Consider the following 27,758-nt stretch of genomic DNA (forward strand, 5'->3'; position numbering starts at 1 on the left):
TGTAGCCCGCCAAGAAAGCTAGGAACATTCCTTTTACTACTGGCTTTGTCGCCAGCTCAACTAGTTGTGAGTGTGATTGTGAATGAGACAGCGGGAATGCTGGGATGGGGCTGCGTGTGTGTTTGCTGCCGCCAGTTTGGCGCCCTCGTCCTTGTCTAGGGCATCCGCAGCTTCCGCTTTGCTAACCGCCCAACGGCACACCCTATATAATACATCTCCCTCCACCACCCGCACACACACACGCACAAACTTTCATCCAGTGAGTCTTTATTTTATTTTCGTGGACTCTTTGGCGCCAAAATAAAAAAAATTGATTTTAAATGCTATGCGAGCGACGAGCCAATAATTTGTTCTTTTATTTATTCTCCATGATGTTGCTGTTGTTGTCGTTATCGATTGATTTTTGGGTCTTATCGCTCTTGCTAGAAAAAAGATATTGCTTATTAGTAAAAAGTACGTAAGACTTTTGCACTTTTATGATCATGAAGCATTTAAAATAAGCTTAAGTTTTGGGCAATCTTAGATAAGTATCGATATTGATGGCTAAAGCTCGATAAATGCAAGAGACAAAATTTTATTTTCGGTTGGCCACGCCCCAAACGGTTAATCTTTAAGTCAATTATCGATTCTAGCTCACAAACTTAACATATTATATATTGGTTTATATTTCCAAGCGGATGTACGTCGATATAGATTTACTATAGACTATTTAACTACATATATAAACTACATATATAAATTCCAAAAAAAAAAAAAAACTAAATAAAATCTTATCAGATAAGATTACTAAGAGAGTTAAGAGTATGAGTTATGCTCGAAATGGCAAAAGCTTACATAATTGGCGGCAGCGTTATAAACTTGCAATAATCATAGCTGAGCAATAATTCTAAAATATTCACTGTGGGCCGCTTGTTTGGATCTTCATCCCAACATTGCTCGATCAACGTTTTTATTGTCTCAATAAAGTCATAGGCCTTCATATTTTCCAGACTGGGTCGCCCGCCTTTAGAGTAAACATTTAAGTTATTCGCATTAATTTTTCATACTCGTTGTCGGCTGTTCTCACCATTTAAGATCAAACATGCGATTTCATTACTTGCCATCCCTTCGAAAGGTATCTTCCCTGACATTGTTTCCCACAGTATAATACCAAAACTGTATACATCGCTCAGGGTCGAGTGTGATGAAAGTTTTAGTAGCTGGTAAATATATGATATTTAATACTTCTTCAATGTAAATTGTTAAGATATACAAACTTCTGGGGCCGTATATGCCGATATCTTCATTTGATATATTTGTGTCGGATCCAGGCGAATCTTCAATGTATAATATGCGTCGAAGAGAAATAGATTGCGGGTGCTCAGATTGCGATGCAGAATTTTATTTTTATGTAAGGCGTTAATACCCTAAGATTGTGTATTATTTGATTGATTAACTCAAAAAACACAAACAAAAATGAAAACAAAATGAAACTTACCATGACGCATTGCTTCATGTAGTTTAATAGAACTATATCGGACAATTGCATGGACACGTTCGACCCATGCAAATAGTTATACAGGGAGCCAAGCTCTGCAAACTGCATGACCAGTATATTTCCTTTTGATAGGTCAATTTTTAATATATTATCATGTTCTATGGCCTTTAATTCTTCGACCCCCTTCAAAAATTCTGAGTCATCTGAATATAATTTTTTTAATGCTTTTGCGTAGATCTTGTGTTCTTTCTCCTCGACTTTACATGTTTTTTCAGCCCAGTGGCCATCGATATCCTAGAATGTTCGAAATTGAGTTAAATTTAATAAAGTTTATTAAGTATAAAGCAATTATTTACACATTTGTACAATGAATCCAATATTCTTTGATCAAACATTTTCGACTCCAAGACCATACAATGACTGACATAAAAACTTATTATGTATCGATCACAAACAAAGACACCGCCTATATCGATATATAGTTATATCTATAGAGGAAATAAACGATTCTTTATAATACAATAGCTCAACCCAATTACTCGATACTCTATTTAACTCGACCCAATTACTCGATATTCCATTTAAATCGATAAATTATTCTCTGATCAAACAATATTTTTATTTATATATAATAAATAGATTATTTTTTTTTTATTTATTATTTTTTAAAATCCATACTGTTTGGTTTTATAAGCTTTGCCTGGGAGACATGATCAAAGCTCAGTAAAAGCGCCAACGTTTTCATAGGCGGCCGCATGTTTGGGTCCTCATCACAGCTCTGTTGGATTAGGATTTTCATGGTATCTGGACTGTTGCAGTGTATTACTTTATCCAAGTCAGGCATTTTACCTGTAATGGTAAGTGTTATAGTCTTGTTCGGCACTTTTCACTGTTTCTCTTACTCATAAGGCCAGTGGGTACTCGCCCTGACATTACTTCCCAGAGGACCATGCCAAAGCCGAACACATCGCTTTTTTCCGTGTATGATGATGTTTGATGGACCTGTGTAGTATGAATACACCGAAACAGTATCAGCAGAATAATACTTTAGTCTTAAATGTAATTGTCGGCATAAATGTGAACAATCTTTAAATAAAAATAAATCGACAATATAATTTCTATTTTTTCTACAGAAGAACCCAGAACCCGAATCTTAAAACGCAATATTTACAATATTCTCAGTAAATAAAAATATTGATTATAAAAAAATGAGCTATTTTATCACTCAGATCAGATCAGCTAGCGGATATTGATCTGGTATATACGATCGTTAATGTATGCATGTATATAAATGATTAGTTCCATTTAAATATCGAAATACATACTTCTGGTGCGCAATATTTAGCAGTGCCAATTCCGACTGTCATGCTGGTTCCTTTCTCCCGTGCTATGCCAAAGTCACAAATCTTTAGCATAGTGTAGTCATTGGTAAGTAGAATATTTTTGGGCTTCAGGTCCCGGTGCAGTATTACCGGCTTCAAATTATGTAAATACTCCATTCCCTGGTATGGAGAAATTGTTATATAATACAAAATAACGGACGATCACGTACCTTGGCGCACTGCAGCATCAGGTTTTGTCGATCTGATTCCGAAAATGGTATTTTCTTTGTATGCAAGCAGTCATGAAGAGTACCGTTTTGGGCACATTCCATGACCAAGTAGTAAGCATCAGTCTCTTTTGAAACGCCGTATAATCTTATAATATTCTCATGTTGGACACGCAATAAGTTCGTGATCTCAGTCTCAATTGATTTCTTCTCCACCGCTTCCCTGAATATCTTTACGGCTACGTCCAACTTCCCCCTAAAGACAACACCAAATGATCCATGGCCCATGTCATTCTACAATGAGTAACGTTTTAAATGCTCGATTTTAATCATATTTTATTTATATTCCGGAAGCTCTTTAGGGTCTCCAAAAATCTATGAAAATATAAATAAATACACTCTTACCTTTTCTATTTTGATTGTCTTACTGTTAATTATGAAGGCCATGTCAGAAACTGGCATAAGAAAATCGCTTCAATTGTGTTAAAAAAATATTAATAATTGATAAGAACTGTATGAGTCCACTGCGAAACTACTTGTAAATTTCCTTGAAAGATAAGCATGTGTTGGAAGTATCGATAACTATTGCATTGCAACATGATGTGATGTCGATTTTTCTACAGCTTTGCCATGAACACAAAGCTAGATGATATCGATATAGTGTCGATAACTAGATATCGGTAAAGAATGCATGTTTGTAAAAATGATCGCGAGTTGATTTATATTCATGAATGAATGTTGCAAAATACAGGGTCCCGGTCAATTAGTTACTGCGAATAAGCAAATATTGGATAAGCCAAGGGAAATGAGCTGAGACAATGTTGCCCGCGTTGGCTGTGCGTGCAAAAGTGTCAAGTTGTAAAAATCGAAAGCATAATTTATGGGCAACGGTGCGGATGACCTTTGCACAAACGGAAGCGGAAGTGGATACGGAAAGGGAAACGTGCGTAAACATTTTTAATTATGTGCCGTTACTTTCGGAATGCTGCCCCCAAAAGCATGCAACGAAGGAAATCAGAAGTCAGAAAGCAAAAAAAAAAAACAAAAATTATGACATCAACGACGACGTCACCAACAATTGGCAACTGGACGCGACTCGAAATGCGGCCTTGTCACGCAACAGACGCCCAAATATTGGTCAACTTTGATTTAATGTTGACCTCCATTCACATGTCGTTTCTGGAATTGCTCTGAATACCTTCGAGCACACCCTTCGCTCAGCGAATTCATTTTAATGTGAGCTCAGAAATGGCAAGCTTACAGCTCAACGTTAAATTAATATTAGAAAGACTTTTGAGAAACCGCTGAGCGTACCTCTGACAGGACAAGCTAGGCTCTATCTACCCATTCCAAGCAGACAGCTCCTTGAAAGCTCTCCAACGCTTTACGCTCTTCCCGTGCCCATTGCAAACAAGCGACCCCATTAGTCAGCACTTGGCGCTAAAATGCTTTTGATACTCTCTAGCAAAACGGTATTTCGATTTTGATGACAACGTCCTCTGGCCGTCTAATGTATATATAGTTAATGTCTGATCAACTTTCGTTATTCAAGTTTGAGTTAATTATTCTGCCTGTTCATGCTTGCAAGCCAGCAAAGCTCAAGTTGATTTTCTTGAACCATAGTTTTATCCTAGTTTAAAATATAAAGAGAATAATAAAAATGTGTTAAAAGTATTACATTTGGGAAAGAGTATCTAAGTGTATTAAATATTCCGCAGTTTGCCTCGAATTATTTAATACTTTCAGTTTTTCATTTTTCTGTTTTTTTTTTGTTTTACCCCCTCCAGTGGGCCAGGGCCGTGACCTATACCAATCAGGGGCCGCATTGTTTATGATAAATTTGAAATGCTTGCCAGTTGCACTGTCTGAGGATTCAGAAAGGATGTTGAATGCGATAAAAAAAACGCCCACGCCAAGGCTAACAGCGAGGCGGACAAAACGGAACGGGCAGAACGACCTCACCGAAGTGGATGAGTTTTCGCTCTGGTGCGCCAACTAATTGCGGCTTCTGTGTCTGTTCTCTAAACTCTCTTATGCATACATAATTTTTGCAGAGGTGGCTGGATTGATAAGCCCTAAGCACCGATACAGAGACATTATACAAAAAGTACATTTGCTGCAACAGCTTAAGCAGCAGGAGCGGTGGGGTTAGAGGCTGCATGTGGCTACGTTTTCGCAATTTGAATAACATTCTTTGTGGCTCGCAGCCATGTGGGAGCCAAGAGGTTATTACTGTCAGAGCCACTCGAGCACTGCGAGCCGACGCACCCACGCAGCGCACAAGGACACAGGAGTTGGGGAACGGCGACTGGGACACAGCAGCAGAGCAACCAGCATAAAGTAGCTAGTTTCTAGCTAAAATAAAAGCTAGAAGTGAAACTCATAGCCAAGCAAGGAGCAAAATATATATATATATATATATGCATATACCTGACCCTGAACGGAGCTGCTATTTCAATTCGCAAACACCACACTCAGCTGCACGAGGTATGCTTAGGCAGCGGATGAGCTATGGAAAATAAACGATCAATAACGTTGGATCTCAATACACTTTTCTAATATGTTGAGAGCTTCAAATTGGAATCAAAATTTATGAATTGGCCAAGTGTCTAGTATATGATTTATTTATTTATATATATGAAAAAAAAAAAATTTAAAACTAATAATACGAAAAAAAAAACATTTGAGATCATTAAAATATTTTTGTTTTTTTTTATTGCTGTTTTTATTTGCAATATATTTATACAGTCATATATTGGATAAGTATATGTTGTATATAACATATAATATATGAAATATAGCATCTCACACGTTTTATGGCATTAATAATATAAAGTTCTATGCCACCAATTATTATCAATCATCAATTATTCACATTTAATATAATAATAGTTATCGTTATATGGCCAAATTTTAGCGGGAAACCCGTCAACACTGGCTCAAACAGGGCCGCAGCCCACTTGCCACAGCGTTCGTGTCTTCTTTGTGACTTCGGCTTTGGGGCTCGTCTATTGTGCCGATGACGTCCCCGTTTTGTCCTTTGGAGCCAACGCCAGCAACAGCCACAATTCCAAATTCCTCGAACAGTTTGCAATTGGCCATCGCTGGCGCCAGAGGAACTCAGCTCAACGCGTCTACAGCCATAAGGGCAAGAAAAAAATAGAAAAATAAAGGAAAAAATAAAAATAATTAAATAAAAAAGCTTCTGAAAACTGTGCAGTGCGAAAATTGTTGAAAAGCGAGGAAGAGCCCTGTGCGAAAATGTGCCATCGTCCGATTAGCTCGTCAGCTATTTTGTTGCTATTGCCCTTGCTGTGCTGCATATCACAAGGTGTGTACGTGTGCGCGTGTGTGTGTGTATTTGAAAAGTTTTAAATAAAAAACTTTCAAAATGTGTGAAGTTAGTTAAAAAGTACAAATGCAATAAAGAAAAAGGCAAAGTTCAACCTTGTTAACATTAATATTGGACGAACATCTCAGTCGGCTGTTATCGACTGTTCAATACTCTGTTCTGTGAACTTGGTCAATCCTATTCAAATGACTTAAAAACTGACAATATGATTGTGACTCTCAGAATCCAATAGCTTGAACGAGCGTTTCAATAATGATATAGTCAAATTGATATACTCGATTCAAGCTTTATCTATAGGGCGTGCCCAATAACTTTGATAGTTCTAATATGCATTTAGCATATGCATTTAGCATAATAGCATTTGTAAAATAAGTTTCTAGTTATAGACAACTTAATGTCTGAAACTTTACCGTTGCTTTGTATAAAACGAAAGAAATGGCAAAATATATAGTTTTTCTTGATCAGGATCTAGACATCTGTCCTTCCTTCCATCTGGCTGTAGGTACGAAGTAGAGAATTAAAGCTGACGCCAGTTTAGTTAAAGTTTTATATCTCGGTTAATATTTTAAAAATTTAAAGAATTTTCCAATATTTCATATTTTTTAGTTTTTGTAGATTTTTGAGGTAAAATTACATAAAATTTTAATGTAAAATTAATTTATAATGCGTCTTTTAATTAATTTTATATTTAAATTAAAAATATATTATATATATATTTAAATATATTTTTTTAAGCACAATGTTTTCATGCTTATTAATTGAATAACTTTTTTAAAATAAGTAAGAAAGCTCTAGTTCGATATGCGTTTTTAAAGATTTTATATACCTCATATATCTAAAAAAGAAAAAGAAAGCTCTACATTGGGTCACGTGGAACTGAACCTAAATTTACAGATTTTGGCTTAATTTGGAGCCGGCATCCAAAATATAACAATAATCAAAGCTGTATAAAATATAAATAAAAATTAAAAAAGAAAATAGAAAATTATTTGAATCTTGATTGACGGACAGCCAGACAGAGCTAAATCAGCCACGCCTTCTTCAGCTTGTCACAAACAATTTAACAAACCATTAAACCCTGATTTTCAATTCCACTGTGTATAAAATATCTAAATCATTTTGTATTAATTTCTTTCAGTTTCAGTTTCAGTTTTTTAAATTTTTAAAATTAATTTAAAAAATGTATATTGTTGCCTAACCCACAGGCGCAGCCATTAAATGCTTTGTGTGCGACTCAAGCGATAATCCCAGCTGCGCGGATCTGAAGTCCAACTCGAGTATTGTGCCTGAGGTAAGTTTATAGGCACCTCGAATCTAACAATTGGCATCTGGCATACCCTTAACCTTTGCCCAGCGTATGCCACTCGCCTAATCAGACGCCGTTGACCTTAATCAAAGTGCTACTTGTACTAAATTAAAAGCACATAGCACATAAATTCTCAAATAGCACTAAAAAAAGAGAGTGGGCGCATCGGAAAAACGGAAACGGAAACGGAAACGTGCGCTATTGTCGTCATTGTTGTGACCGTTAGAGGAATGTGTTGGCATCCTTCCAAGGCATTGCTCCCCGCTTGGGGACAACTCTATAAATGCGTATTTTAGTTTTCAACCAACTCTGGCAACTTGACAGACATAGAAATTCATACTATTTGACATTATTTTGTGTATATTTATAGCTTAATCCTTGCCTCGAGTCTGGCATATTTTTGGAGTAGAAATCATTTGATTTTCATTGCACTTTAAATGAGTTAATATACAAAGAGAGAGTGAGAGAGAGAGGAGAAACAGCTTAGTTCAAAATGGCTTAGTACGAGGTTTTTCTTTTATAGAACAAAAACTGGGTTTTATCATAAGCTTTCATTGATACGAAGGGGAAAACCAAAAATCGGATTTAAACTATATATAAACTATATATATATATCTATATATATATATATATATATATATATATACATATATAATACAATTGTCCAGTTCATATGAGAGCCTTGTCATTTATGCACTTCTGACTGCTTATGTTACTTGGGCCAACGTATGATACACAGCAAGGCCGTTGCACCAGCGATAATGGCAACAACAACACCATCAACTACAGTGATAACGATAGCGATAAGGATAAGATAAGAATAGGTAGCTGCATTGGCAATTATGACCGCAATTAGCAGACCGTTAGGTGGGGAACAGCAGACGCAACTGCTGATTAATCATTAGCCATTGTTCGTACGTGTTGCGAGCATACAAATATTTACAATAGATATTGATGATTAACACTTGAAAATCGTTGGGATTCTAGGAATGTACTTTGGACAAAATGAAGTCTCTGGACACCTGGCTTTTCGACTTGAATAAGTTCTCCTATTTCGATAATGGGGCCAACAAGCATCCGTTAATGAATTGCCAAAAGGTGGTCGCATCTGACCGTGAGTATTATGTTATTCATTTAGATCCATAAAATTGTATTTCTAAAAATTCTTGCTAACCTTGTTCAAATTAATTGAATTATTAATTAATTATAATTAATTTTTTTCGCTTGCTTCATTGGGCTTTCCACAGCTAATACCAACAAACTGGTGACCGCGCGCTTCTGTCAGCTGGACACTGGCGACTCGGACGCTTGTGACATCTTGCGCTCTAAGTTGCGCATTACTAGCGACAGCAGCGGCGGGCAACGGCAGCGGCGACGCGAACGCGATCAACAGCAGCAGCAGCGACGCAAAGGTTATGGCCAGGATACCGATGAGAAGTCGCCGGAGGAGGAGTTCTTTTGTGACATTTGCAAAACGGATCGCTGCAACGGGGCCGCGGCTGTGACGCTGACGTCATCGGTATCATTGGGACTGCTGCTGCTGTTGCTACTGACACGACCACTACGGTGCTGAAGTGACGACCGACGGACGATAGACGGCGATGGCTGGCGACATTGGTTGCATTTAGGTTGAGTTAACGTTAACGTTTATCGTTTACCTTTTGTAAATATTCGAGTGGCCACTGAGCGACACAGAAACCAGAAAATCACAGCACTCAAACCTTACCTCCCCCGAACCCCACCCCAAAACCCGACCACTACCAAAGTCCTAGACATGTAAGTGACAGCAAACACGAACACAACAACAACAACAAAAAGTTGCTTACAGATGCAGCTACAAATACAAAGCTACGGCTACACACAGATACGACTATAAAGATACGGAAACAGAAACTGATACAAATACAAACTCAACATTAATATCAGTTGCAGCCGCAGCTACCAAAATGCAATTACGGAGGGATAGATACGGCGACAAATGTTTAGATACAAATTGAGATACAGATACATAACTACAAATAGAATCGCAGTTACAGATACAAAGGCAAAGACACTAGACAACTGGGCAGATACAGATACAGATACAAGTTTGAATATACGACTCCACAGATACAAATGCACATAAGTCGATAGCAACACAGATACACAGAGATACAGATACAGTTACAGATACTCAGCTACAGTAACTGATATATAGATACAGTTAAAAAGGAAACCATCCAATGTATGTGTCTTATATCAAAGGATTTGCAATTCAGTTTATTTGATTGAGAGTCCCTCACTTGGTCAATTAACATGAGCTTTGCCAGACAGTTGGGCTGAAATGTTTTGTTATGGCTTTATTGAGTTGTAATTGATAAGCTGAGTGTTAACTATGAATTCACGAAATGCCTTTAATTTTCTATTGTTCACATTGCAGTGTTGCATACAAATAATATATAATATTTAAATGGATGATGCCATGATACATTCAATAAGAAGAAGACAGTTTAGCTTTAAAATTTAACAGAAGTGAAATAGATTCACAAACGATTTTGTAGCATTCTTTTGTTGCTTATTCTAGGTTATTTCATGGTATTCGATTTGAATGTGTATTTTAGGTAGAATGAACTTAAATAGATGTGCTTTACAAGACGATAAAAAAAATATGCAAAAATGAAAAGAAAAAAAAAACACTAAGAACGTGCACTCTTCCCGAATACTCGAACATCAATTGATAAAACATTTTTTATTATACTCTAACAAATATACAAGGGAGAGAGTGTGCGAATCACAAAATATGCTAGCAAAATCGTTGATATGTGAGTGTTTAAATGTTTCAACAAAAGCGAGCGCCTTAAGCAATAACCTTACAAGAAAACTATATAATTATAAATATATGTATATCTATATATTAGAATGAAAATGTATTTATATGTATGATTTTCGAAACACGCAAATAACAATCAGCAAAAGTGTGAAAAATGAAGGAAAAATAAGGAGAACAAAAAAAACCGTGCAACAAATGTTAATTAAATGTGCAATTAGAAAAGTTGAACAAAGCAATACAGAAAACTATTTGTGAAATAAACGAATAAAAAACAATGAACAACAAAACTCCACAGCGAGCTTAATTAAGTGCTTACGTCCCACGGCCACGCCAAAAAAAAAAAAAAAAAAACAAACAAACAAATAAATCTGCACATTTCGATTGCCGCTAAAATTGTTGAAAACAAATGCAATTTTTAGAGCTCAACTTAGTTTATAAGCAAAATGAAAATATGGCAAATAAAATGCGCGCTAAGCAATGCTGTACGACAATATAATAGTATAACAGTTGCATTGCTAGGCATTTCCCATTGCCGACTTTGAATTACAGCATTCTGGTGCAACAGTATAATAGCTTGAAAGTGTAAGAGTTTAGAAATATAGAAGTTTAGCAGTATAAAAGTATAACGGTATAGCAGCATAGCAGTATAGCAGTATAGCAGTATAGTAGTATAGCAGTATAGCAGTATTACAGTATAGCCTTATAGCAGTATAGCGGTATAACAGTATAATAGTATAACAGTATAACAGTATAACAGTATAACAGTATAACAGTATAACAGTATAACAGTATAACAGTATAACAGTATAACAGTATAACAGTATAACAGTATAACAGTATAACAGTATAACAGTATAACAGTATAACAGTATAACAGTATAACAGTATAACAGTATAACAGTATAACAGTATAACAGTATAACAGTATAATAGTATAACAGTATAACAGTATAACAGTATAACAGTATAACAGTATAACAGTATAACAGTATTACAATTTGAGACACTATACAAATATGGCATTATAATACTGACATACGCATAGCTATATAAGTACAAAAGCCATTACCGTACCAATATAACCGTTTTAGAAACTGTATAACAGTTAAGCACAGTTGGTGTGGTTAATTTAGCAGTTAATCATGTTTGTCTTATATAACAATTCAACAGCTAAAGTCAGTATTATGCAGTACAGCTATAATATTTTGAGTTATCCTCAAAGTAAATATTTGAAATGAATATCTAGAGAATCAAGCTAGATAGAGAGCATCAAATACTTGAGCATTGGCAGCTAGATGGGTATTGTATAACAGTTTCTGGTGTAGCACAGTTGCCATTTTGGCTTCCTATGTTGTCTTTCGCCAATCAGTGATAGTATTCCCATTACTCATGTTAGATGCCAACAATCAACCAGAAAATTACCAAACCGCGCCACCACCAAACCACCCAACTAACAAGGCACCAGCAGCAACGCACACGTTTAATTTGAAACTCTTTTTGGTGATGCTATCGAGGCGAGTCGACATGTCATCCAGCACAGTGCACGACATGTTTCGGCAGTACCGCAAATTATTTTCGTCGCCACATAGTGGAGATAGTAAATGGGCAGATGGTAAAAATGTTTGATAGAGTCATCCACAGCACAGCAGCTAGACGACGACGACGTGTCGCTATCAATGCTGGCAGTTCAATTCAAATTTTCGGTAGCTACGGCCGCAGTGACACGTCATTTGACAATTGAATATAGAAAATAACATTTATCTGCAGGTTAAATATTTGTAATCAATATTGCGAGCAAAATGCGTTTAATCTACCTATTGTTATTGTTGCTGGCACTTTACTCCGTTGGCAGCTCAGGTGGGTGAAATTGTCATAAATCCCGGACTGATTAATTGGCTGATTGGTTTTGACGGAGCTAATCTAGCGCTTGATAATTCCTGATTAACTGATTTGCAGCGTTGCGTTGTTACATATGCGAGGACTGCGATGAGCAGTCGCTCCTTACGGAGCTGGAGACATGCAGTGTGCCAGCCTTGGCAGCGGAGCAGCCGAGTGCAACTGGCTTGCCAGCTGCAGCAAGTCCCAGTCCTGTATTGAAACCTAATCCCTCCCCTGCGGCTAGCCCAGCGGCTCCGGCAGCTAGTGCACCTGCTCCAGCAGCTAATGTGCCCGCTTCCAGTCCCAGTGCAGGTACCGCACCAGCATCCTCGCCTGCTGCTGCATCCGAAAGTGAGGATGAGGATGATTATGACAGCGATGAGGAGGAAGCTGCTCCAGCATCCACATTGGGCATTATGCCCGCTGGAAGCAATGTGGCTGGAGCCACAGCTGGAGCTGCAGGCGTGGCTGCAGGTGTTGCTACGGGAACAGCAACGGGCACAGCCGCTTCAGCCAGTGCACCAGCTGCTGCCGCAGCGGATGGCGACAGCGAGGATGAAGAAGAAGAAGAAGAGGACTATGATTATCCACGAAAACGCAGCATCAGTCGCCTGAATCACCGACAGGTTCAGAGCACTCAACGAGCTGTTTGTTATATAGCAAGTCTTAGGCGTAAGTATTAATATATATTATGATTGAGAGGCTAACTGATTGATGGGAGACCTTTTGGTGATTGACTGATTGATTACTGGCTGATTGATACGGACTGAGTGTAGATAAACTAATACATTTATCCCATTCATACTGATTGATGACCGATGATTCATGATTGATGGCTGACTGAGTGTTGACTTACCGATTGATAACTGTCTGATAACTGACTGATTACTGACTGATTGATTACTGACTGATTGATTACTGACTGATTAAAGACAGACTGAGTGTAGATAGGCTGATACACTTATTTCATTGATACTGCTTGATGACGAATTGATTGATGACTGACTGAGTGTTGACTTACTGACTGATTGATGACAGACTGAGTGTAAATAAACTAATACATTTATCTCATTCATACTGATTGACTGAGTGTTGACTTACCGATTGATAACTGTCTGATGACTGACTGATTGATTACTGACTGTCTGATGACTGACTGATTGATTACTGACTGATTGATTACTGACTGAAGATAGACATTGAAGATAGACTGAATGTAGATAGACAGATATACTTATCCCATTGATACTGTCTTTGATTGATGACTTTGATTGATAACTGGCTGATTGATGGCTCATTGATTGAAGACAGACTGAGTGTAGATAGACAGATATACTTATCCCATTGATACTGACTTTGATTGATGACTTTGATTGATAACTTTGAGTGTTGACTTACTGATTGATGACTGTCTGATTGATTAATGACTAACGGATTGATAACTAAATACAAAGTATCTGTCATTTTTATCATATATGATTGTATATAGATGCGAATGAAAATTTGAATCTGATTTCTGATTTCTCTATGAAAACTATCTCGATTAGTATTTTAGGCATCAGAAATTTATGATTTTTCACTTAGCAAGCATATTTTCCATTTGTAGTAGAAGTTATCTTAAAAGTTTAAAAACAGCTTTTTCTCTTGATAATTGATTCTATAAATACTTCCATCGCTGTAAGCTCGTAACAGAGTTCTGCCTGCTACTTTTTATTGCCACATTTCAAACTATTTGCACTGATTAAGTGCCACCCAACAAAATGTTTTACATGCGTTTCCTTTTCTATGATATCACTTAGCAGTTAAATCATATTCTTTAAATAATCACACTTAAGCTTAATGCTTAAGCAATCTGAATTATTATATAAGAAGAATTTATCTAGACGTTGTTATATCGACTCTGAGGTTGCCTCTGGGGTAAAGAAAAGCAAAATGATGAACGAGCGAGATGATTGAACAGTGCCGATGTAATGGGATCATTAAATTAACTAAACATCTGGAAACTCGATTTGAAACTTAATATATAAGCTTTGTAGACAAAGCTGTTTATCGGAAAGCTCTAATTATATGCCGAACGACGCCAAGATATATATCATTGTCATTTGAGTTCTGATTATTTCGCCGAAAAATCAAAAAATAGAAGTAACTCCGTTTCCAAGTCTTGCAAGCCAAGCCACTGTTGCCTGCGGATCGTGACTTGATCATGCTGACTACTTATGCTAATACTTATAGTTATACTAATATTTATATAATATTATTAATTATATATATACTAATACTTGTACTAATACACTTTCTTGATATACCTGATGTCGATGTCGAATCCGGATAGTTAATGGCACGGAAATAACTAATCGTGGCTGTACCCTGGTCACGGATGCTGATCAGAACGACGCCTGCAAATCTCTATTTGACGGTTGGTCTGTGGTTGGGTGCCAACTATGCGAATACAATGGCTGCAACTCACCGATTAATGCCGCCGTAGTGGGCCAATGGCATAGTAGCAGTGGCAATGGACGTTCCTCGGGAAGAACGGCGCTAGCTATGACGCTGCTGGCCGTAGTGGCTTCGTCGTGGATCTGTAATTGATAACAAAAAATATATAATTTATAACAATAAATATACATACATATATGTGTATCTATGCGTGGGCGCTTGCTAGCCACATACCAAGTCTATTTCGATTTTAATTACGTGCCAGCTACGGTGAGCTAATGAGCGGACGATCTATTTTTGCCTAATTGTACAATGGTCAGTGCGATAAGGGGCTCGTGTTGGGGAAAGTGCCCAATCATTTCATTTTTCTTTCGGGCTACCCGCTCCACAGGCCGCAGCTATGACAAATCAATTACAGCAGCTGATAAGCTGAAGGGGAAAAAAGAAACGAAAATATTGTGACTTCATTTCTATTGCTGATGATCAACTGATCAACTGATAGCATTAGGCCTCAAGTGGCAATCGCTGCCGGCACATTGAACGATTTACAGCCAGACAATTGGACACTGATACAAAGGCGCTAAGTTCTTAATTAGGTGATGAACAAATCTTCCGTTTGCGCACAATTATCGGAAGCAATAACGTAAAAAACGAATTCGCTTTTAAGGTAACTTGTTCTCCGTTACGAACAGCTGTTGGCATCTAAAATTACTTTGCGTTGAGCGCGGTATAATCAATAAGGCTATAATATGTAACAGGTATAAGCTGGGCCCGATGCTCGATCAATACTTTGAACTGCGTAAGTACTCTTTCTTTTAGATTCGAGACATACAAAGATTGAGAGAAACTAAGATTTTTCATTTATTAAATCAAGTCAGTCAGGGTATGAATTTAAATTTAACAGCCTACAAATCAACCAACCAGAGTTGTCCAGTTATGAGTCATCGTCAATAGTTTTTATATTTGTCACCAAAATCGATAATTATCGATTGCCTAGCAACAGCTGTAACCTTTAGAAACAAAACTATTAATTATTTTGAGTAAATATCTGTTCAGTTCATGATTTTAAGCTAATCGATATATATCGATTTTTAGTCTGTAGCCAAGTAAAGTATGCTGAGAGCAGGGTAGCTGCTAGTCGACCAAGCTCCGCGCCCACTTAACTGCGGTAAATGCAATTGCCAAATTTGTAAAGCTAAATTCGTATTATATACTATATATTATATATATATCATATAGATATGTGTATGTTATATACGAAGCACATATAAAGGCAGGCTGGGCTTTTTGGCTTCCTTGTTGTATTTTAGTAACGCCTTAAGCTTCCGGGCGCAGAGCTCGCATTCTCGTTCGCTTCTGTATTGGTAATTGTCATCAGGCTAACGTATTCTGAGAGAGTTCTGCGAGAGCCGATTTATGTATATAATATAAATAGATATTTATTTTGCTTTTGGCGATTTACGTGATATCGCCAGCAATTGCAAATCACAAATTTCACATTTTAGGTTCAACTGGTTTTTGCTTTTACTCTTTTGGTTATCTGCGGTCTGGCCTCTGAAAAAATATTGATGCGTCAGTTAATGCCCAGACACTAAACATAATTTTTAGCCATTTGGCACGATTCGCTCAGCAGCTGAATAATACAAGAATATTTATGTGTATTAAGTATAACGACTACACACGATCTATGCATGAGCCAGAAAAGAATCAGGGTCAAGAAAGCATTACTTGTGACCTAAGCCCAATGAAAATCATAAGCTTTCGATTTTTATTAAATATATTTTATAGAATTTTTCAGATTTTCAATCGAAAGTCTTTAGAGGTAAACACTTCCTTTTTGGTATTCTAATCTTTACGCTTTACCAGTTGGGCCAAAATTCTTGCTAAAATGAATACAAAGTTCTTATCTTTTTGCTATTATTAAAATAAATTAAAAAATGAATGAAACTTATTAGAGCTTATCGAAAATACGATTTGTAGCATTCATAACTCTTTCTTCTAAGATAATGAGGCGATTCTTTAAAATTAAAAATTCTTACTTATCTACATTCTTGACTTTATTTTCATTTCTTATTTACATTGGCCAAAGTAATCTTGTAAAAAATATTGCACTTTAAATATTAAGCTTCAGTTAGTTAGTTTTGTGTAAATTGTATCGAGGCTATTCTTGAGTCACATTAACCTGCCCTTGGCCTTGACTTTGCTGTTATCAAAGGTCTTTTGCGGCCAATCACACAAATTGATTAACAGCGAATGTTGTTAACCTTTTTGTGCATTCAAATGGAAAACTTTTATGTTTTTATATTTATTTTTTTTCGGCTAAGTAGTGCAGGCGTACTCTTCTCGGCGATTCTCACGACTTGTTGTCGCAACAACAGCTGCACAATAGGTGTAAATGGCACGGGTAAATACCAAATAAAAAACGTGTTAATTTTTATAGCCGGGCGCAGGGAAATTGAAATCGAGTTTTGTTTATTTTGCGTGCTTTTAATATTGAGTAACATTAATCATGCGACATCCACAGCCAAATCAACATTAACATGGCATACACACATATCTATATATCTTTATATATTAAATGTATTATGTAAATGTGGGGATTGACAATTGTTTATGTTGAAAGCGGGAGCGATCCGTCAAGGTGTGCACATTGATCCCAACAAGAACAGCCATGATAAACAATGTGCTAACTGCTAAATTAGCATATCAGATATTGCAATAGTTGTAAATGCATAATACACTAAGAGAAAAGCGGACCATACATTGAAAACTTTCTAGCTTATGAATTTCTTGTTTAAGTCTTTCAGCTTAATTTATGATGAACTTCTTAAAATAAAATTCTCAGACAATTTATTTACTGTTTCTTTAAGGTGGGTGGGCGAGGTATGTCAGGTTATCTCTCTGACCGATGAGTCGCAAAGTATTTACCACCTCTTTGTTGGGCTGTCTCTCAGCCAGGCGTTATCCCACAGTTGCCTTCAAGATAACCTTCTCTGACACCATCATCTTCCTCTTCGCACATTTCCTTCAGTATAGTAGAGTTTATGGTTTATAGTATAGTTTATGTCAGTTCACTTCTTTCTTCTATCCACCTTTCGCAGTAAATACATTTTTTAATCAAGACAGCATTTTTCTGCTCAACTCTTATTAATAACTACAATTTTAATAGCTTTCCAATCACGTCTTTCTCCATGTGTATTTTTTATATACATCATTAAAGTACCGAGTGGGGATTTTGTAACAAACCCAGACATTGAATCATTAAAAAAAGGGGAAAATCTTTCCGCCGACTTCTCATTCTCTTCGCAAGAATTCCCAGACGCCCGCCGCAACGTCAAGCGCTAGTTGAAAGAGAGGCACAACTAAAGAGTAGAAGAGAACGCCTCTGTATTGCTCTCACCCTCTCTCTCTTTTTGCTGTTCAATTTTAATTATTTTTGGCCATTTGGATTTCGCATTATAAATTAATTTGTTATCAATAAAAAAATATTTACACACGCACACTAACTACGAGCGGGTAAACGCAAGCGTAAGCGCGCTCTTGCTCTCTGTCTCTCTTTCCCTATCTCGCTGTCTCTTTCTCGCCAGCTGGCTGTCTCTGTCTTACGACGCTGCGCAGCTGGCTTATAAAACTCTATAAAAAGTCTCAAACAAATCACAAGATTTTCAGTTAAATTCCAGAATTCACAAACTGCGGTCGCAACTGAAGTCGCGTTTGAATCGATCTATATACATCTATATATATAAATAAATATATATATATTTTAAATTTCTGGATATATACACAATACGGTGTATATAAGATTATTACAAATTAATATATATATATATATATATATAGAGTATATATATAAAACAGTATATCACAATGAATCGCAATTTCCCTTCAACTTTGTGCTTCGCTTTTTTTCTGCTGATCGTCGCGCCAGGTAAGAAAACTAAGAACATAAACCAAAATGTGTTTGAGTGTCAAAGTGTCAGGGCTGATATCCTATATGATATAGCCAAAAAGTCAGATATTAAATAAATGTGATAAAATATTGATGCGGCCGCATAAATTTGGCCAGTGAATCGACGACGGACTTTTCTCTAGCCATAAATAAATATTATTGATAAAAAAATAATAAAAAATAAATAATTGATATTGTTTTGTTGTTGTGAAAAAAAATCAAAATATTAATAAATAACAGAGAATACATAACAAAAGCAACAACAATTAAATTCAAAATGCAAATTCATTCATTTCGCTGCTCATTTGCATTCACGGCAATTGCAACGTTTTTTGTATATAAAAACACCATAATTATAATGTAAAAAAAAATCAAAAATATGAAAAAGCTGTCATAAATAATGCGAAAATTGCTGGCAATTTTTTACGTTCGCATTTTTGATTTTTATGATGCGGAAATGTTGACACTTAACAGACATATATATAACAATGCAGACAGCTTTTTATTTAAGCTGCGCTTTACCATATTTAGATTTTTTCTTTTATGTTAGCATTCTTGCTTAATTTGAAATGTAAATAGATACAATTTAGTTTCCAGCAGAAAATTGTGGTAATGATTAACCTTCGATACATCAATGAATGAACATTCTTTAAAAGGAAACTTCCGTATTGCAATTGAAATTAAGAAATTCTAGAAAATGATATATAAATATTTATACAATTTTCTAAGTATTTTTACAACTAGAAATTAAGTGGAATTTAACTTAAAACAAAATAAGTAATATAATAATGAAGTCAAAATTAGTTATGGTAGACGGAAATAGAGAGAGACAGGGACTGAAATAGAAAAGAAAAACAAATAAAGTTAAATAAAAATCTATTATACAACAAAAAAAATTTTTATAAGCCGGAATTTACGAGGAAACTCTTTAGCACAAGCAAAGCTTCTAATCACAGAAATAAGTTCTCAAAATAAAATAAAAATGAATAATTAATTAATAATAAAACAATAATTAAAAAAATAATGTTAAAATAAAAAAGTAATGACAAGAAATTAAAAACTGTTGTAATGAATAATAAAAATAATTTAAATAATGCTCAAAAAATTTTTAGTAACTATATCATATATATCATAATATATATATATATTATTATATTTGAAATTGGCAACGATTCGCTCCATACGGGCCCGACACGTTCCATTTCTAGCGCATAAATTGAACTGGTTTTCTGAGCCAGCTGTAAATTTCGGTTGCAGTTTAAGTGGATAATTTCAGTTCAATCTTTTTGTTTTTTTTTTATATATATTTTTTTTTTTTTGCAATGGGTAATCTTGATGCTGACATTGAAACTGCGCTTAGACTGCTAATTGAAAAGCTGCGATTGTGACTTTTTAGTGGTCAGCTTGCAGTGCACATGTTACAGACATGTTTGGGACACATGACCACTGTCGTTTAGCACATATTCACAACAGCAACAGTAACAACCTGCTTTAGCATTTAGCACCAAAACAAAAAACCTGAAATTCCCGCCCGATTCGCCAGCTAATGTAAAACATTTACGTAAGGCTCCAACTTATGCAGATGTTTTTATTATTAACTGCCTTCAATACAACTAACTAACGTTAACTACCTTTCTATAGATTCTCTGCTTATCAGCCTATAAATTACAATTATAATAGTGCCTGTTCCGGTTAAGGCTTCAAGCTAAGTGAACAATAATTGCATCTATAATAAAAGTTTCTTTTATTGTAAATTCAATTTACAACTTAATTAAACAAAAACAGAGTATTTCTTATACAACAATTCCTACAAAATAATGCATTTAAGTATATGTGGAAATATTTTAGAAATCAAATCAAGTTAACAATTTTTTGAGGTGAAAAACAAATGCTTAAGTAAAAAAATATTATTTTAAAAATTCATTTATAATTTTATTTATTTATTTATTATATTTCTTCAAGTGCAAATTTGCAGAAAATCCAATCAGGCTTGCATTTTTTAAGAGTTTCCTTAACGAAAACTTTTTTAATAATTTTAACTTTTCCTAATGCATAAATATCTATATTCTAAATTTGTTGATTTATGCTTCCAGCAATTCCTTGTTCTTAAGACATTTCTATTAATTTTAATTAACTCGAATTCTTACTTCAACAAATATTTTCGCTCAGTGCTGGAATATCAATTGAAATTACAAGCCTTACCTTACGAACAGACAATAATCTTAGCTCTCTTTCGCAACGAAACTGGTTTGGATGAGTCGGGGTTGCCTACTGCTAATGATATTATACAACTCTTATTTATTGCAAATGAGAAGAAAACAAAATAAACGTTTATACATGAACCTCAAGTTCATGAACAAATTAAGTATAAATTCGCTTATCACGTGCCATTAAAGTCACATTCCAGCTATAGCCGAAGTGTCTCTCACCGACTTCCACAGCCGACGCTTGCCCATCAATCAATGTGATTTATTAATAATTTTTAAGTCAACAATCGGGCAACTCAACCATTTCGTATATATATCATAGCCGTACGTTGTGCACAAACTGAAAGGGCATACGCGGCGTATGCACAATATCTACATCCACTGTTCGCATGGTAAACAAGGAGTATATTTATGATTAGCTGAATCTTTGTTGATATTCTTAAGAGCTCACTTTACTGGAGACTCAAAAGGGAAATGCATAACTTTAATTTTTAGTTTAAGTGGAATTTATAAATCACTTCTACAGCCACTCTTAGAAAAGCCCGTAATCCTCTTCCGCCTTTCACAAATAATGCAATTTTTTATAGCATTCAATTTGAAAGTCACTTACAGAACAGTTTACATCTCTCATTAAAATGCGAGACACTGAAAATGTTTCTAGATTACAGTCTAAATGGCGCTGGTTACAGTTTTACAGCTTTGGGGCTAGCTCTGCTGGCAATTGGATAGTTGATGAACTAATTAAAACTAGATTAAAGTTTGAAAGCCACTTTGATAGTTTTATAGGAATGGACACATAGTCATACTAAAGATGACATGTGCTTATCGAGTGATCAATAGTCTTACTAAAGCTGCAAGACATTGTCAACTTGTAATGCATTACAGTTTTAAAAGCAATTTTATAGTTTTATCAGCTTATATCTTATTGCTTCGATAAAGAGCCTAAAAAGTATTTTCGTAACATTGACATTTTTAATACACTCTGACAAGTAGTATCTACCAATTACAGTTTTAAAATCGGCATTGGAATTTGAGCAGCAAAACAGCGTATTGCTCAGTCGTCAACTCCCAAATTGCTAGCGCTTATCAGCGGCCAGTGGACAATTTGACTGACATTTGAATAAGCAGGAACTAAGCCCCGCCTACTTTTCAATTGGCTCGTCCAACGTTGGCGATGCGTCATACCTGTGCAGAGTGTCAATTGGCACCTGAAGAACAGCTAAATAAACATTGACTGCTCTGATAAGGCAATTGACGTAATTATTACAGTGTATCCATAGGAAGACAAATATTTGCTAATTCTTGTTCTTAGTAATTGGAAATTTGCATGGCCAAAGATCGCTTCACTCGATCGATAAATAGTCCGATAATAGCTGAGGAATGCAAACATTGGCCCAACATTAAAAGCTAATAATAAGAAGTGAGCAAACAATGCGACAACATTCTTTAGCCAAAGTCTATGAGCCCATCGCTGTGATTTATGACCTGCACATGGTCGACTCTCGATCGCTTTGTCATCGTTAATCGTTTATCGTTAGCTCGTTCCGCCCTTTACCAAAGCTGTAAATTGTTTCAAGCGACATACAGATAAGGCCAGATATATATCACCACAATTAAACTGTGAAACTGTTAAGTGCGATAACGTTTAAGAATTTATGGATAATTTAATATATGGACATTAAACGCTCAATCTTTGATCTCTATATTTTATATATATTTATATGATACGATCAGTTGATGACACGAATTTCCAAAAAGTTTTAGAAGGATATAAACATTAAAATTAAGATATTGCCTTTTATATCTTTAGAGAATATATACTTTATGAGCTTAGGACTACAAATAGAAAAATCAAAAAAATAAAAATTAAACTTTCTAGTAAGGGAAATACCCTGAAAAACTGCTGATATACATTTTATGGCACATAGATAGAGTAGACACATTACTCGACCGATAGTTACCCTATAGACAAAGAGTGTGGTATAACTATCAGTCATGCTTGACTAGAAAATACCCGGTCAATTTTATTTAATAGCTTACAGATACCCTATAAGACACTGTAGAGGTACTATGGTTTGTCTAACTAAAAAATACCCTGTATAAACACATCGATATATATCGATCGATCACTCTCTAAGCCATTAACAGCTAATCTATTACAGCCCTGCCTCTAACCCTTACTCCTTTCACTCATTTGCAGCCTGTCTTGGGGATCTGATGTGCTATGTGTGCAATAACTGCGCAAAGGTGGACAACGAGACGCCCCTGTTGGCCTGCAATGAGGACTTCTTCAATCATGGCGGCAGCACCGAAGCCTCCACCGTGACGACAACCGCAATGACCACCACTGACGAGCTGCCAAAAACCACTGAATCGACAAGCGTAACCACCGAGGCGTCACCCAGCACCACCAGTGAGCCGGAGAGCTCCACCAATGCCGTTGAAACCACCACAGAAGCAGGCACCACCGAGACAACCGCAAGCACCGAGCAGCCAATGCCAACGCCTGCAACTGTGGGCCCACTAGAGACGACCACCGGTGTGCCCACGCCCCCTGCTGAAGATTCACTGTCCAAATTCGATGTGGACACACCTGTTTCAGTTAGCGTCACAGACCTGAACATCCGTCAGCGTAGAGCCTTGATTGATACAGGCGTTAGCTATCACTGCTATAAGGTGCAAAAGACAGGTGAGCAGAAACACATATTTATACACACATATACAGCTATTCTGCTGCTGATCGCCTGATACTAATTCCACTCTATATCCACAGTCGACAATGTGACGCAGCTCGACCGCGGCTGCTCGCGTGTCACTGCTGAGCAATCCGTTTGCCAAGAACTACAGTTGCAGAACGCCGGGGCTGAGTTGTCTAAGTGCGATCCGTGCACCATGAATGCCTGCAATGCTGCCACATCCACGGTGCACGCCTCCTTCCTGGCGACAATGCTTGTTGCAATAACTGCAGCTGTGCTACAGCTCAAATAAAAAGCGAATACTGTGAGAAATGTTCTTCGCCTTCATCAAGCCTTCCGCCCCCTTCCACCCGCTCTTCCATTGTCGCCCACTCCAACCCGGTGTTATTTAGTACATATTGCTCAGTTGTTTAAGGTACACACAAATACACGCACACACACTCACGCAAGCGCACACACACACTCTCTCTCATTGTTAAGTCATGCGAAAACTTTATGTAATTTGTAAGCGATACACAAAAAACACACGAATATCGAAATCTATATATATAAATATACACCTCTATATATAGCTCTATGTGAACTATAGCTAACCAAATGTGAAGCATAAGCCAATTTACTTGATATGTAATAAACTATTTATACATCAAACATTTTCTCTTTAATATAGATGGAAAATATTTAATTTTTGTCATTTTGATTTTAGTTTCAATAATTTTTTTAATTTTTATCTTTTTGTCTTTGTTGAACTTATAGTTTTATTTAAAGCTGTGATCTCTTTACGCTTGAAGCCAATTGCACATTGGAATCCATTTGAGTTAGTAAAGACAGATTGCAGAGCTAACCCCAGATGCCTCTAGAATTGTTTGCAGCTCGAAATATTTTTTGTTACAATTTTAAATCTTGATCTTGGAATTCAAATAAACTTGAAAATATATTGGAATCTTATGGCAGGTATTTGAATGAGATTTATAGTTATTAAACTGAAAACTGACCCAAAATACAAAAAAGAGAATTTTATGAAATCTATTTGATATATTGTCGTAAATCTAACAAGGCAACTGTAGATCTATCGAGAGAGCTGACGTGACTCACGCATTATTTCTATTGTATGAAGCTCGACCCAATAAGTATATAGAAGAAGAGAGAGAAAAGTGGTACAAATGACAATTTATGACTCTTTAACTCTTTTTCAACGTAAGTCTACTACTCTTAAATAAAAAAGATGAGATTTATTGGAATTGGAAAAGTATATCTTAAAAAAAAAAAAAAATATATATATATATATATATATATATATATATATATATATATATATATATATATATATATATATATATATATATATATATATATATAAAATATATAAATATATAAAAATATATAAATATATAAATATATAAGAAGTTTGTTTTTCAGTTTTCTGTTCTTTATCGTCGCTTCACAGATAGACGAACATATTAAATCTGTTGTCAAATCTGCATAAAAATATTAATAAAAATAAACAGATATAAAAATGCCTGAACCAATATACCCTGCAATGAAAATGAGTATAAGCTATAATATATATATGGCATAGTATACATAAAGCTATGATAAATTCTTTACTACATCCCCAGTCCGCAAAGCAGTTTCACGTCCATAAATCTCTTATAGCTTAGACTCTATCTGAAGAGATTTATGTATGCTATAAAAATGAAAGTTAATAAAGTCAACAAATATCTGGTATATCTGTTATCTAAAGCTAGATAACAAAGTTCTTTCTGTTGCGCTAATTATATTAATCTGCTGAAATCTATTTATAAGTGGGCTACATATTAACACATTTGGATATTTGGCTAAGCATTCAGAGCTTTCGTCATGAGCTATGACCACATATTAAGAAGTCAGATAGAGCCAAATAAATCTAGTCGTAAGGCGTTTGTTTGTCGCTCGAATCTGTTGGCCAATTTAGCTCTGGGTCAATGTTACGTCCATTGCGCATACGCCGCTTTGTGCCAACACGAATTTTGGAAAAGAGGAAAGGGGCATACTTTTAGGCCCAACTATGCTAAGTAAATTTGCCCAGAACAAACAGTACACAAAAGCAGCCACCAGCAACAAGATAAGATAAGATTTCATTAATAGCAAAAAAACCAAAATACATGAATAAAATACAAATCGAAAACAATGTGCGCTGCTTTATATTTATTATGTATGAACAGTGCGGCCGAAAAGTCTGCGCATAGCATGCTATCAAAATATTGTGCCATAAATTAAAGCAGCAATTGCTCAAATAATACTTATATATATATAAGATATGATGAGCCTAGATATATGTCAGTTTCCCAGACTGAATTTACCAGAATTTTCCATATGGAAACTGATTCATCAATGAAGGGACACAGCTTTGCTTTTTTTGCATGACTTAATAAACCAATATACTTCACTTGACTCTCTGGGCGAGGGTTTGCCTACTCGAAAAGTTGACCTTCATAAATACTTATTTACGTTATTCATTGATAATGATTTCTATCTGAAAAAAAAAAAAAAAAAAAAAAACTATATATATATATATATATATATATATATATGTATATCTGACCATGATAAACAGCTCAGGGTGAGTGAAAGTTTTTTTTTATTAATTATGAGTTTTCTTTAAGCTCGCCCTGAGATAACGCGCTCATTTGCAAAAATTGCAAAAAAATAAATGTTTTTTTTATTCTCTTTAAATAAAGAAAAAATATTTAAAAAATTTAAAATACATTAAATTTAGTTAATTTAATAATTCTTTAGAAATAATTTGGCTGCAAATGAGGTCTAGAAAGGTTTACTAACTAAAAGAAGGTCCTCGTTAATATTCAATTTTAAATATATGTATTTATATAAGACTGTGACTTTTGCTTCTTCATCCAAAACTAAAGAGAACCATGAAAATAAGGCAATTGAGCAGAAAAAGTAGGATCTGAACAATAACACATAAAAATTATATTTTAAAGCGCTTTGAGGATTATTAAAAAAAATAGATATTCATAAATAAATTAATACTTTAAAAATACCCAAAGCTTGTACAAGTTTTTAAACAGACCTCGTATATATATATATATATATTCTTATACATTGTATATATTCTATATTTCATAGGCATGCCCCTCTTCCAAGATAGAATACCAAAATTTACCCGTCATTTAAGTAATTTGTTTTAAATTTAAACAATTTAGATAACTGTCGATGATTCATTTCGACTGCATTTAATGGGGTTTTTCTCTGAATCAGGGAACTATACTATTACAGGTTTATATGGCATAGTTGATAAGCGTCTATAGTTGAATTAACTGCGCTGTAGATGCTATTGTTTTGCCACTTACGGAAATGTATTCTTCCGTTAGAGCCAATATTTATCTTTATTAACCCACTTATTGTACTTTTCTCTTAACTTGTAGCTATTAAAATATTTTGCGAGTTTTTATTTTGTTTTTCTATTCTTTGTGCAGACAAAGGCCATTTGTTAAACGGCTGTCCAAATATATGAATCACCGGCAGCAAAATTATTGGCGAAAATATTCACCTTGCACCGGCGACAGGTTCTACTATATTTAAAAACATACATATACATATATAAATATATATACATATATATATATATATATATATATTGATTTGTATATATCTAGAGAGAGATAGAGAAATGTTCGAAATTTTCTTGATTATTTTTATCAATGTGTCTTTAAGCTAAAGCCACACAAACTTTTATCAGTTTTCATAACATTTGCGGCTTAGAAGCTTTGGCAATGAAATCGATAAAAAAAAATATATTTGTGGTTTACCGTTACACGAGTCTAGATATAGACCCATCGTAAGAGGTATTGCAAGCTTTTAAGTCTTCGGTTTATCCCCATAAAGTCCATTGGCCTAAAGCATTTGGCAATCGGAATGCCCATTTCAAGTGACAGCTTATCGCAGCGCACATTTCTTTCGATTGGGGTCTAGGGCAATCAGAGTATATCCTGAGGAAGTACGTTCCAGATAATGCAGCGACAAAAAGAACAATAAAACGTATCGCCAGCACATCAGTAACAGCAGCGGGACGTATCATTAAATTTATAGCCGATCTTAT

General features: G+C 35.4%; 5 protein-coding genes across 5 annotated transcripts; 3 read left to right on the forward strand and 2 right to left on the reverse strand.

Moving 5' to 3' along the window:
* Positions 1-283: 283 nt before the first annotated feature.
* LOC111595772 (mitogen-activated protein kinase kinase kinase 7-like) lies at positions 284-1,918 on the reverse strand. Its single transcript, XM_023309654.2, has 6 exons — positions 1,834-1,918; positions 1,478-1,771; positions 1,257-1,406; positions 1,067-1,199; positions 835-1,003; positions 284-422 (listed from the first exon to the last, which is right to left on the reverse strand). The coding sequence occupies exons 1-6, from the start codon at positions 1,888-1,890 to the stop codon at positions 356-358; spliced, it is 870 nt and encodes a 289-aa protein (XP_023165422.2). The 5' UTR covers positions 1,891-1,918; the 3' UTR covers positions 284-355.
* Positions 1,919-2,135: 217 nt separating this feature from the next.
* LOC111595774 (mitogen-activated protein kinase kinase kinase 7-like) lies at positions 2,136-3,350 on the reverse strand. The gene is made up of 4 exons (XM_030224525.1): positions 3,030-3,350; positions 2,803-2,979; positions 2,380-2,479; positions 2,136-2,326 (listed from the first exon to the last, which is right to left on the reverse strand). The coding sequence occupies exons 1-4, from the start codon at positions 3,312-3,314 to the stop codon at positions 2,136-2,138; spliced, it is 753 nt and encodes a 250-aa protein (XP_030080385.1). The 5' UTR covers positions 3,315-3,350.
* Positions 3,351-5,998: 2,648 nt separating this feature from the next.
* LOC111595775 lies at positions 5,999-9,997 on the forward strand. The gene is made up of 4 exons (XM_023309656.2): positions 5,999-6,357; positions 7,584-7,669; positions 8,672-8,798; positions 8,932-9,997. The coding sequence occupies exons 1-4, from the start codon at positions 6,288-6,290 to the stop codon at positions 9,255-9,257; spliced, it is 609 nt and encodes a 202-aa protein (XP_023165424.1). The 5' UTR covers positions 5,999-6,287; the 3' UTR covers positions 9,258-9,997.
* Positions 9,998-11,812: 1,815 nt separating this feature from the next.
* LOC111595771 (dihydrolipoyllysine-residue acetyltransferase component of pyruvate dehydrogenase complex) lies at positions 11,813-14,961 on the forward strand. The gene is made up of 4 exons (XM_023309653.2): positions 11,813-12,196; positions 12,261-12,350; positions 12,450-13,043; positions 14,704-14,961. The coding sequence occupies exons 2-4, from the start codon at positions 12,293-12,295 to the stop codon at positions 14,958-14,960; spliced, it is 909 nt and encodes a 302-aa protein (XP_023165421.2). The 5' UTR covers positions 11,813-12,196; positions 12,261-12,292; the 3' UTR covers position 14,961.
* A 3,676-nt stretch (positions 14,962-18,637) lies between these two features.
* LOC111595769 (flocculation protein FLO11) lies at positions 18,638-24,287 on the forward strand. The gene is made up of 3 exons (XM_023309651.2): positions 18,638-18,735; positions 23,164-23,652; positions 23,737-24,287. Exons 1-3 carry the CDS (start codon positions 18,675-18,677, stop codon positions 23,949-23,951), a joined length of 765 nt encoding a protein of 254 aa, XP_023165419.2. The 5' UTR covers positions 18,638-18,674; the 3' UTR covers positions 23,952-24,287.
* Positions 24,288-27,758: the final 3,471 nt, after the last annotated feature.

The sequence above is a fragment of the Drosophila hydei genome, unplaced genomic scaffold, assembly GCF_003285905.1.
Source record: "Drosophila hydei strain 15085-1641.00,03,60 unplaced genomic scaffold, DhydRS2 tig00008114-arrow-pilon, whole genome shotgun sequence".
In the NCBI taxonomy this organism is placed as follows: Eukaryota; Metazoa; Arthropoda; class Insecta; order Diptera; family Drosophilidae; genus Drosophila; species Drosophila hydei.